We start from the raw sequence: 12,465 nt of genomic DNA, 5'->3' as shown, positions 1-12,465 counted from the left end.
CCATTGCAGTAATAGGAACACAGGAAGCTGCCTTAAACACCGTCTGATTCTTGTTCCATCTGGCTCCACGATGCCTACTTTGACTGGCCTCGGCTCTCCAGAGTTTTGGGCAGTGGTCTTTCTTTGTCCCACCTGGAGATGTTAGGGATTGAACTTAGAATCTTTTACATGTAAAGCATGTGCTTTATCAGAAATAGGACTGGAGAGAGGAAAAGCTGCCTATCACCCCTGCTGTAACTAGCTGGTAGTTTGGATGCAGCAGCTTTTCTTCCATAGATTCTCCCCCCACCACAGGTGCACCCCAAACAATAGGATTGCTCTTTTTGCAAGTCAGTACACTTTGAAATTCATGAATGAATTGTCAGCTTTGATTTTTCTTGGTTATGTAATTGACACAATGATTGTGCTCTATACAGATGCCCCTGAACCTTACTAACGCTGTAGCAACAGCTCGACAATTGTTAGCTTATACAGTCGAAGCAGCAAACTTTTCTGACAAAATGGATGTTATTTTTGTGGCCGAAATGATAGAAAAATTTGGAAGGTTTGCTGAGAAGTACAAAGAGGTAATTATTTTTTTGTTCAAGTTACCCCTTTTAAAATGCCCTGGCTGAAGTTAATTTCCAACCATTTTCTTTGAAATCCTCTACTTATAGATACGAACTAAATTAGAGAGTACTCATTGACTAGCCTTTAAGGGTAAATATGTGCCTGTGGTAAGAAGCTTTCTGTTTCACTGTTGAACTTTATTGGTCTTTGCATTTAGATGCATTGGAATGATGAGACCACAGTGCACTGAATGTCTGCAATCAAATTAAAACGAGCTCAAGAAATCAAATTTAAAAGCTCCAGGAATAAATGTTTAAAACTATACTGGCAAGAGCTCTGTAGTATTACAATGTGAGAGACTCTGTGGAACAATCCAAGTAGTTTATTAAGTGACTGATTTAATGTGACCTAAAATATGTGTAGGCTATGGATTACACCGTTTAATTTATAAGGATGTTGTTTTTCCTGCAATGATGTATGAGGTCCAGATTGACACAATCTGACACTGTCCTGCCAGTGCTTGAAGGCAATAAAAGCTATAAAAGTGCCAGACAGAAATTCATGAGCAGTGTTTGTCATGGTAATGTAAATGTGGTAATAGACAATGCATTTTTAACATTGCTTGGTGAAATCCTGCTTAGTTATATCTTGCTTTCCTCAGCCATAAAAAATAAAATATGCTAGCTTTCTGTTTAATATACTGAACTTTTATACTGGGAATGAAAATGAAGTTTAATGAATTGCTCTTGCTGCATCCACTAGTTCTGATAGAGTATTTCTAGGTAAAATTGGAACCTAAAACTATATGGCAACATTATCCATTGCTCACTTTTTGTGACAAGATTTGTTGTGACTACACAGGTGTTTATTGCAGTAAACATTGTGAAATGCAAAGGGCAGATGCTAATTCCTCAGCACATTTCTGTATATGTGTGTCTTGAGTGTTTTAGGAAGCACATGTTAGATTTATTCATTATACTTTTTAGCCTTCCTGGAAGTTCAGGGTGGCATTTATAGGGATTTGACTCTTGAATACCATGAGCAGAAGGAAGCCCAAGAGGGAATTTTCTCATCCCTTCCTCCACCCTTTACAACTGCCTGCAAAAATCCTTTCTAGAGGTCTGGGCTTGTGCAAGATCCCTGTGCCATATTTGCCCATTGCCCACCTCTCCTAGCCATTTCCCAAGCCTCATTTTACACTATTCAGAAGGAGTCCCCAGTCCTCTGCTGGAGGGGCATAGGTAGTTGCACAGAGGGTGGAGGGTAGGTGATAAAGTCCCCTTTTGTAAACACCTTTCCATTCATAATGCTCTGAATCCAAGTAGGAGTTTTCATGTGGTTTTTCCATCCTGACCATAACCAAATTTTCTGGGTACTGGGAAAACTTGATTTTGGAAGTGGGAATGAAAGTTTTAGCAGGTGGGATTTTAAAAAAAATAAATAGGCAGAAGTTTATTTTTGATGATTTACTCTTGTATTAGCCCGTGAGAGGGGATCAAGAAACTATATGGAGTATTGAAATCCTACCACTTGATACTCTAGCATCCTGTTCAACTCCTCCCCTCAGGCTTTCATATTTCACTAGGATCAGGCCATATGTTTTTAAATTTATTTCGATTGCAATATAAGAAGAAAATTGATTTTAAAAGTTTCTTTCTCACCGTTTGCCTATGTAATAGAAAAACTAAACAAACAAAATAAGCATATACATCAGACTGTCTTAAATTCCTGGTTCTATTTCTAAAAACACAAATGTTCTTTCATGTCTTTATTAAGAAGTGAGACAGGAACACAATGGAAGTTGCTGTCTTAGTTCAAATTATCAGTGAAAAACAAGTAATATGAAAAAACATACATGGGGGCAAAAGCCTGTTCTTTCATACGAGAAGAACTAACTGTGCACATAAGAACTTTTATATATTGAGGGGAAGTGGGGGAAGAATACTGTGAAAATGTCTCTGATGAAAGAGGGGAAAACATAAAACACAGCCATGAAAAATAGAAATTTGTGTGGCATAGAAATTGACATTTAGATGTATGTAATCTATCTTAAACAGAACAAAGATACAAACTCTCAACCCCAAGATGACTTGTTACACTGTAACTTATAAATTTAAATAAATGTTATTAGTTGTCCCTGCTACTTAACAATCATTTCTAAATCAATAGGTTTCTGGGGGAGGGAGGAACCATGTACTGAGCTGCTTCAAGGAAGGGTAGGATTAAAAATGTAATAAGATTTGGAATGTATTGCTGGGCAGGGAGAACAAAATGTGTATTTTTAAAAACTATTTGAAAAGGGTACATAAGCACATATGTCAACCCTTCTGATCTCTTTCCTCTGTTAGCTTGGTGACGTGATGGTTGATATTGCAAGTAATATAATGCTAGCTGATGAACGTATTTTGTGGATGGCACAAAGGGAAGCTAAAGCTTGTACTAGAATTGTACAGTGCTTGCAAAAGATTGCTACGTACCGATTAGCTAATGGAGCTCAGGTTTACTCAACGGTAGGAACTGACATTTTTTTATTCATTGAGACGCTTTGCTTTATTTTAATACTGGCATTTTTCTTTTCTTTTTAAAAAATCCATCAAATTCCATTTTTAGTGGGAGGTGTTCATCCAGGATGGGCCAGAACATTTGGAATTTTGAAAAGGCATTGTTTTAGCCAGTCATTGTACCAATTTTTAAACACACTTTTCAGATGTTTATATATTGTCTGAAGGCCAATTTTTGCTTCTGTAGCACAGCATTTTTGTTTTATTTCTACAGTATTCTCCAAATATTGCCGTGGAAGCTTATGTAATAAAAGGATCTGGCTTCACTGGGATGACCTGCACTGTGTTCCAAAAAGTGGCTGCAACAGACCGCACAGGACTTCCTGATTATGGACGAAGAGATCTGGATGGAAGCCTTGATAAGCAACTGGGCTTTAAGTGCAATGTCTCAAATACATTGTCAAGCCTGGCACTTAAGGTGAGAGAGTGTACATACACAAATGTATGTGTGTGTGTTTGAGGTATTATACATTCAGCAGAAAAGCTTTATTTAGAATACACTGTTTCATGCAACAACAGAAAGTACACTAACTATGTCTGGGAGGAGGCTAGGCTGAACCCATTCCCCTTAACAGGCTAATTTTCTTCATGGAGGAAGTTTTTCCCCTCTGCAGGTTGAAGTGTGCAGGACAGGAGTATCTTGATCACTTAATTCTTCTGGATATACAAAATGGGTGTTTGATACTTGCAAAGCTAATGTTAAAGAAATTGTTTTGTATAGATGAAGGTATTTGGCAGCTTCCTATATTGCTAAGTCAGGCTATTGGTCTGTCTGACTCAGTATTGCGTCTACATTGACTAGCGGTGACTCTTGAGGGTTTCAGGCAGAAGTCTTTCTCAGCCCTACTTTAAGATTATGTAAAAAGTATATTTTAAGGGAGAATTAAAAAGCCAAGAAGTCTTAACTTAATTGACAGTGTCCAATATGTCCAGCATTCATTTTCCAACAGCAGTCAGCCAGACTGAAATTACTCAGGCAGGTCATGAACATGAACAGGTGATGAGCATTTCCAGTATTTAATATTTGGATATATACTGCCTTTGCATATGGAACTGCTCTTGTGGATGATAAACACCGGTAGACCAATCTTCCATGAACTTTTAGAATTCCTTTTTTTAAAGTCACCTAAGCTAATGGCCATTTTCTGCACTGCGGTAGCATATTCCAAAAATTAAGTGATATATGAAGAAGTATTTATGAAAGTATGCATTTATGTATTATGCTGGATTCTTGGAAATAGGTGTACTTATACATATTGGTCACATAATTATAAGCCATAATTTGTTTTAACCATAGTTGGTTGAAAATGCCAGGCTCTGATTCTTGGATATTCAGACACACGGAAGCAAAAAAAAAAAAAAAAGTCCTAAGGTATCCCTCATTTCCTAGGTACTGCCCATGAATTCTTGTTAGCCCTTTTTGTTAACCATTTCCTCCCAACCATTTCCTCCCAACCAAAGTCCTTTCTGCTGTGACCACTCTTTCAAGAAAAAAAAAATCTCCATGTGCTCAGGAGGATTCAGTGTCAAACTGGTAGCTTTTACTTAGGCCGTATTCACATTCACACCATACATTTATTCCACTTTAAACAGTCACGGCTTCCCCCAAAGAATCCTGGGAAGGGTAAGTTCTGAAGGGTACCAAGAGTTGTTAACAGTCAGTCCCTCTTCCCAAAAAACTCTGCGGATTGTAGCTCTATGAGGGGGTTAGGGGTCTCCTAACAACTCTCAGCACCCTTCACTCTTCCCATGATTCTTTGGGGGAAGCCATAACTGTTTAAAGTGGAATAAATGTATGGTGTGAATGTGATCTTGGTACATGGCAAACGAACCTCATGGAAGTCATTCCTCATGAGGGTAAGGGGTTTTGCCAGTCACCACTGATCCAATGCTGAGGAAAGGAAACTCAGTACTGATGGAGGGAGGAAGCAGCGTATTAAAACAGAAATGGCACATAGGAAGCATTGTCTTTTGTTTCAGCATTAACACTGCTTGTTTGTTTTGTAGAACACTATTGTGGAGGCCTCTATACAACTGCCACCTGCCCTTTTTGCACAAAAGCACAAAAGAGAAATCAGACCAGCTGATGACACTGTCTACAAGCTTCAACTGATTGCATTCCGCAATGGGAAACTTTTCCCAGCAACAGGAAATTCAACAATTTTAGCCGCTGATAGAAAACGCCTCACTGTGGTCACACCTGTTATCCTCACCAAAATAGGTTTGTTCTTAGCAATTACATCGTCCGCAAGATCAGCCGAGTGCTGCTTTCTTAGAAAGTGGCATCTCCTATATCTGTGTTTTGACTCTTAAAATATCATTACTTTGATTAGCATATATAAAGAGAGGATTCCTTTTTCTCTATTTCTTTATAACCAAACAAGATGGCTTAAGACTACCCCATCAACATACTCCTATTAATGTTACATTGCGGCGCATTGCACATGGAGCAGATGCTGTTGCAGTGCAGTGGGACTTTGATTTGCTGAATGGGCAAGGAGGATGGAAATCTGATGGATGCCACATTCTGTCTTCAGATGAAAACGTCACTACTATACAGTGCTACTCACTCAGTAACTATGCAGTCTTGATGGTATGTGAGCCAATCATTTTACCCAAATTTATGTGATGAATATATTTTTATATCAAACCTTTATTTGTTTAAAGTAGTTATATGCCTCCTTTCAAAACAGCCCTCCCAAGGCAGCTTACAAAAGATAATTAGCTTCATATATGTAGCAGAAACATTTTGCTTCCCAATTATTTTCAGTACCACCTGCTTGTTGTATTTCCAGTCCCATATGCCAGTGATCTTTCTTTTATCCATCCACTGCTGTGCCTATCCACTAAACTTGTTCTCAGTTATACCTTCGCACACCCTGGGTCCACCACCTGCTTTGGATGGGCTACTGCTTCAATCTGAAACTTTTGTTTTAATGATGAAAAGATTTTGGAATTTGAATAGCATTCCCTTTCAGATATGGTCAGACTGTCTTGACTTTCTAATCTCCAAAGTTCTTCACGTATGTAGATAGGCAGTAATTCAACAAGTCAAGGATCTGAATCTGAGCACAATGAAGGGGCTGCTTCCTCTCCCTCTGATAGCATTAGCAATGGCAGTTGGTAGCTACAGGAAAGCGTGGGGATTCTCAGCTGGAGCTGTATCCATGCACGGTAGAGGGATGCTTAAGTGATGCTACTTTTCTCTCTGATCATTTCTGTATATAATACACGTTTGTGCTCTTGCTAAAGGAAGGGGTCACTGTAGTGCTGTAAGCAGAGTATTGGGTTTGGGTATGAGAGATCTAGCTTCAAATTCCTTGAGATGTTCATGGGCAAAACATGGCCCAGGCTTTGTAAATTGGAAGAGGTTTCCCCTGCCACTTTCTCCTTCAGACAATCTGTGCTACAATTAATTAACATAAGTATGTGTGGGCAGGTGGGTTACTAAAAATATTTGAAGGCCATTTACTTACAGCAAATTATTTACGAAGTGGCCATCAGTCTTAATATTTATGATAATAAAGAAGAGAAGAACTGTAAAACTGCTTGGACACTGATAAAATATTGTAAACAAACAACTGAAAAAAAACCTAATTTCAAGTAGTTTATAAGCATCCAATTTCATTAAAGTATGATCATGAACTATATATTGTGCCTTTGGATATTCATTGTCAGAGGGTCTCAAAGTTTATGGATAATAGATTTTTGTCTGTGAAGCCCTTATGTGGGAAAAGATAAAATAAAACATAGTGGTGTTAGGTATTTTTAAAAGTTAATCAGTATAATTCCAGAACTGAACATTCTTATTCTTTGATTCTTGTAATTACATCTGATCCTTCTATATAATACAAAGGCATAACCTACTTGCAAAAAACTGAATCATTATCTACTGTTCAGATTATATTTAAAGAGGGAATCAGTTTCAAGAAAAATATATAACTGTGCCTCCTTGAGGAACAAAAATAAACATGCTACCTTCTCTCACACAAGGATCCATTGATATGAATGGAGTTTAGCAAGAATGTTAACCTAGTTCATTTTAGGAGAGTGTCACAATCCCTCCATTGTTAGCATTATAAATTTCACCATTGTGCTAAGTCGCTCATACAGCCTTAATAATTCTCCTGTCTATCTGCATTATGATCCAGTCTTCAGTTACCACAACTATTTCCCCCTTTTAAGGACTTCTGACTAAGGGCTGGCACTGAGAACTGCAGGAGGAGCTAGCACACTTTATTAAAGCTAAAACTCAAGTGGGAAGAGTTTTGTTTTGACTATGCCGAAATGTTTTGCTGTTCTTCTAAAGTAATTTTTGGGAGCTGTTATGAGCAATCTGATTATAATCCTCACACTAAACGGAGGCATAGGTTAGATTAATTATGTGCATTGTCTGTCCGTCAGGATTTGACAGGATATGCCCAGTCAGCTGACCTCCTGCATCCAGTTATCTATGCCTCTGCTGTGATTCTGCTGATGTGCCTCTTGATGATCAAAGTTAGCTACATATATTACCACAGGTATCATAATTTTTAATGTATACTGTACTAGTTGGATAAAACCAAGTATTTAGTAAAATTTAGGTTGCTATTCGTACATAGTGGCAGTTCTGCCCTGGAAATGTATATTCATTTTAAATTAGCATGTAAAGTCATGTCACATACTTGGCTTCAAGGTATCAATAGTTGGATCACTGAATGACATTCCTATCAACCACCTTTTCGTAAGTTCATATCTATAACAGTAGAATCTGGTCCAGATTCATTCTTATCTGTGATATATTTCAACTTGTTAATCTGGAGCATATTGTAGCCCTTCAAGTGTAGCTTCAGTAATCTTAAGGGACACCACTCTTTCTGGGTTTACCTGGGTTACCTGTTATTACAAGCCACACTTAAATGAGTTGTTTCTATTGCTGGTGCATATCCCCTAAGAAAAACAAAATGGGCCATCTGTTACTTTAAATAATGTACTTACAGAAAACTACTAAGATCTGGGCCACCATTAAATATTGTATATATTAGTGGGACAGCTTGTTGCCGTATGTCTCAACAGAACTGAAGCAAAACAGTTTACTGTTGCAAACAATTTCTAGGTTTACATAGGAATTGCAAATCCTCTGATATCTGCTACAGTTCTAATAATGTTAGCCCAATATGTCTGAATAGCTTGGGGGGGAGGCGTTGGAAACGTCGAGAGATCTTGATGAGATAGCAAGCTTTCCTGAAAGACACTTGCCCGCTATTACTAATCTGCTGTTATGTGCAGATGTAAAGTAGTGTTAGCTGCATTTAGGGTGCTGTTTATTCACGTTGGTTGATAAGGCAGAATAGAAATGACTGATGTAGAAAGCATTCCATGAATGAAAAAGCATTTAAAAAATACTGATTTGACTATTAATATTATCTCCAGCTATGGTTGTTACATTTATTGCCCACCCTTCACCAGTAGGTCCCAGGGCAGGTTACAGAAATTTAGAATTGACTATTAAAAACAAGTAGTACATTCACAGGAATAGGGTGAGTCCTAAAAACATAATTTCATACGCTAAAGGCCAGGGTAAAGAGTGTGTTTTTAGCATTCACCAAAAACCGTACAGTGAAGGTGCCAGACACCTCTGTTGGGAGGGAATTCCACAACTTAGGGGCTGCCACAGAGAAAGCCTTCTCCCAGGCCATCACCACCTGAACCTCTGGTGGTTACAGAACTACCAAGAAGGCCCCCTATGCTCATTTTAACACCTAAGAGGGTCTGTAGGGAAGGAGATGGTCTCTCAAATATTTAGATTATACGTAATTAGGAGTTTTAAACGCTAACATGAGCACCTTGAATTGGGCCTGGCTACCAAAGCAACTGTTTTGGAATGGGTTATATGAGTTCTAAAAGCAACCCCAACCAGTAATCTAGCTGTTGCAGCTGAAGTTTCTGAGTCATCTTCAAGAGTAGTCCCACATAGAGCACATTGCAATAATCCAGTCTGGAAGTTACCAGAGCATGGAGTTACATTTCCTTCCCCCAGATTCCTATCCTTGAGAAGTCATTCTATGGTTTGGCACTGAATAGTTAGCGTTGCTAAATTCTGTTTTAATTGATGGGACTTGCATGATTCTGGTTAAAAATATATGCAATGTTATTAAACAACATTTTGGCATTTGAATGAAGAACTGCTATGCTTTTGTTTTTTAACAGTGTCATCAGGATCAGCCTTAAAAGTTGGCATATGTTAGTTAACCTCAGCTTTCATATTTTCCTGACATGCGTGATGTTTGTTGGAGGTATCACCCAGAGCAAGAATGCTAGCGTCTGCCAAGCAGTAAGTGAAAAGTGTGTTCAGATCTGTAATAAAAGAAATGGTATTAAAAGAGCTCAGGGTTGGGGGGGGGCATGATTTTGTCAAAGGTTCGTGGACTCTTTCCCATGGAGAAATATTAAATTGTGACCATTACCTATTGTCATCATATAGGAAACTGCTAAACCAGAAACAAAACCAGAAAAGTGCGTTTCTGGAATTTTGTGTTCAGAGTATATTTTATGGTTCAGAGTATATTTTAAGTCTTACTTCTTAATTGAGTAATGCTATTATCCAGACCAGTGGTTTTTCAGTTTTCTTCCCTCAGAGAAGCATTCATTCATTTAACACAATTTATATGCCGCTTAAATGTAAAGACCTCCAAACGGTTTACAAAAAACATTAAAATTATCAATCAGACAGTTAAAAGCATGTAAAATAATGAAAACAGTAACTAACTAAAAAGATTAAAAAGATCAACATCTATGTGTCTGGAAAGGCTTGCCTAAACAGAAAAGTTTTAAGCGGGTGCCCAAAAGGAATACAGCGCGGGCACTGCCTTGATGTTAATAGATAGGAAGTTCCAAAGAGTAGATGCTGCCACACTAAAAGAGCAATTTCTTACAAGTGCAGAACGAGTATTATGTGACACCTGTATCAGTGTCTGTTCCACAGAGAGAAGTGCTCAAGTAGGCACATATGGGATAAAGCAGTCTTGCAAATAAAGTGATCCCAAGCTGTTAAGGGCTTTATAAGCTAATAGTAACACCTTGAGCTTAGCCAGGTAACAGATTAGCAACCAGTGCAGATCTCTAACCGGAGGTGTTATTCACCCCCATCAGCAATCTGGCTGCAGCATTCTACACTAATTGCCGTTTCTGGGTCAAGTGTAACAACATGTTTCAATATAGATTTCTCTGCCAAAGAATTCCAGAGCACTAAAGAGACTTTGGTAACATGTTCAAGGGTGCACAGCCATGTCAACGCCTCACAAGAGTACACCCAGCACTTTCTGTTCCTGCACATTGTAGGGGAAGCCGTTGTCAAGGTGTTTTATTTGTCATTTCTGAGATTAAAGAGCCCTTGGGTCCTTCAGGTCACCATTCCACTGATCTAGAGTTTAATCCATACAAAAATCACTAATTGAAAGCCACTTATGTAGAGTATAATCCAGTCAGAAAGCATGCCCATTAGCATTCCAGGTAAGTGGCTTCAGGAATTCTTCATGCAGTAATCTGTACTTTGGTGCAGATATGCAAACACAATCTTGTAAATTAATCCACAGATGGTAGTAATCCACTTGCCCACCCATATCAATATAAGTCTCGCATGTCCTAAAATAATACAATTACCAACTTTGGCAAAGCTCCCCTGCATGGATATCTGGGGAAGATTCTTACCATGAAAGATGAGGAGAGTGATTATGTAACTTGGCATTTGCATTATGTCATTGTGAGATTACTCATAACAAGAAAACCACACATTACATGCAAATATGTGTAATAGTAGCCTGGATAGTGCTGTAGATGAAATGCTGCTTTCTGAGAGTCTTATTGAGAACAGAAAAACGGCAGTGGAGGGTTTTTTAAAAACACTTTTCCTGTCTGCTGTTGCATTGCTCCAAACAACCCCTATCCCCAGCACTTTTCCACCAGCCTTGGAGTTTGAACTGCGTGCTTGATAAGGGTAGATGCATTTGGAACTCTGGTGGTGAGACCACCAGGCTGTGTGATCTAGGACAGAGAAAAGAGAGTTGGGGAAAGGGTTTAGCCCTTTGCTTCAGTAGCTTCCTCTGACAGCTGTTTTTTTCGCACACGTACACACCCCAAAATCATTCTGCTGTTACATACGCTTAGTTGTACCATGTAGTTTGGCCCAAAATCATTAAAAAGCGGGATCCTGGAAAGAATCAGGCCCTTGTTTGTGTGAAGCAATATACAAATATAATTAACTATTTAATATGTACCCTTTACAATTGACATGACATACAGGTATCTTGTACTCTGATACTTGTAGTGCGGAACACATTTCTACTTGGGAGGCTGCCTCTTTATGCCTATAAAAAGATAAAGGCATAGTTTGAAGCAGATATATATCAGGAAAAGAGAAAAATCCACTCATTTGAAATGTGGTGTTGGAGGAGAGCTTTGCGGATACCATGAACTGCGAAAAAGACAAATAATTGAGTGTTAGAACAAATTAAACCAGAACTATCACTAGAAGCTAAAATGATGAAACTGAGGTTATCATACTTTGGACACCTACTGAGAAGACATGATTCACTAGAAAAGACAATAATGCTGGGAAAAACAGAAGGGAGTAGAAAAAGAGGAAGCCCAAACAAGAGATGGATTGATTCCATCAAGGAAGCCACAGACCTGAACTTACAAGATCTGAACAGGGTGGTTCATGACAGATGCTCTTGGAGGTTGCTGACTCATAGGGTCGCCATAAGTCATAATCGACTTGAAAGCACATAACAGCAACATATACCAAATGATCCATTAACAGTTAAATGTTTAGGGGGCCTCTCAGAAACTAGCATTTCAGCCAAATGTACATTTCTTGGAGATTTAAATGTTATATTTTGAAGAGACTGTTTTCTTAATAAGCAGGCTGTGGAGTTGTCTTTCTTGGTTACTAGTTTATTGCCTATTCTTTACCAAAAAAAGTTGCCCAATCGTGAGTTAAAAATGAACTTACAGTAATTAAGCAAGTAGATACTGCCTTGAGTAAGTAAGTAGGTTGTGAAATAAGTAGCAAAGTGACTGTGTGTGTTAAGCATATGAAGTGCACAATAGACCCTGCATCTCTTAGATGAATGTCTTATTGTCTTAATGCCTGCTTTCCAGGTTGGGATAATCCTGCACTATTCTACACTTGCCACATTACTGTGGATGGGAGTGACTTCTAGAAACATCTATAAGCAAGTCACTAGAAAGGTAAAGAGGTGTCAAGATCCTGATGAACCACCCCCACCTCCTAGGCCAATGCTTAGGTAAGAAATATTGTTCAGCTTTATAATGTGCCTGCTTTGAATAGAATTCAACAAGTACTAGGTGAATA

At 38.5% G+C, this 12,465-nt stretch overlaps 1 protein-coding gene across 4 annotated transcripts in view; it reads left to right on the top strand.

Moving 5' to 3' along the window:
• The window catches only part of ADGRA3 (adhesion G protein-coupled receptor A3), a 103,175-nt gene that overhangs the window by 55,177 nt on the left and 35,533 nt on the right, over nt 1–12,465 (top strand). For all 4 annotated transcript variants that reach the window (XM_061585419.1, XM_061585417.1, XM_061585416.1 and 1 more), the window contains 8 exons: nt 417–566; nt 2,898–3,059; nt 3,325–3,528; nt 5,118–5,331; nt 5,495–5,703; nt 7,515–7,630; nt 9,300–9,423; nt 12,252–12,397. In XM_061585419.1, coding sequence (XP_061441403.1) covers nt 417–566; nt 2,898–3,059; nt 3,325–3,528; nt 5,118–5,331; nt 5,495–5,703; nt 7,515–7,630; nt 9,300–9,423; nt 12,252–12,397 — 1,325 coding nt within the window. The remainder of the gene's footprint in view (nt 1–416; nt 567–2,897; nt 3,060–3,324; nt 3,529–5,117; nt 5,332–5,494; nt 5,704–7,514; nt 7,631–9,299; nt 9,424–12,251; nt 12,398–12,465) is intronic.

The sequence above is a fragment of the Rhineura floridana genome, chromosome 9, assembly GCF_030035675.1.
Source record: "Rhineura floridana isolate rRhiFlo1 chromosome 9, rRhiFlo1.hap2, whole genome shotgun sequence".
NCBI classification, from domain to species: Eukaryota; Metazoa; Chordata; class Lepidosauria; order Squamata; family Rhineuridae; genus Rhineura; species Rhineura floridana.
The sequence above is the reverse complement of the archived record's forward strand: the minus strand, read 5'-3'. Positions and strand labels throughout refer to the sequence as shown.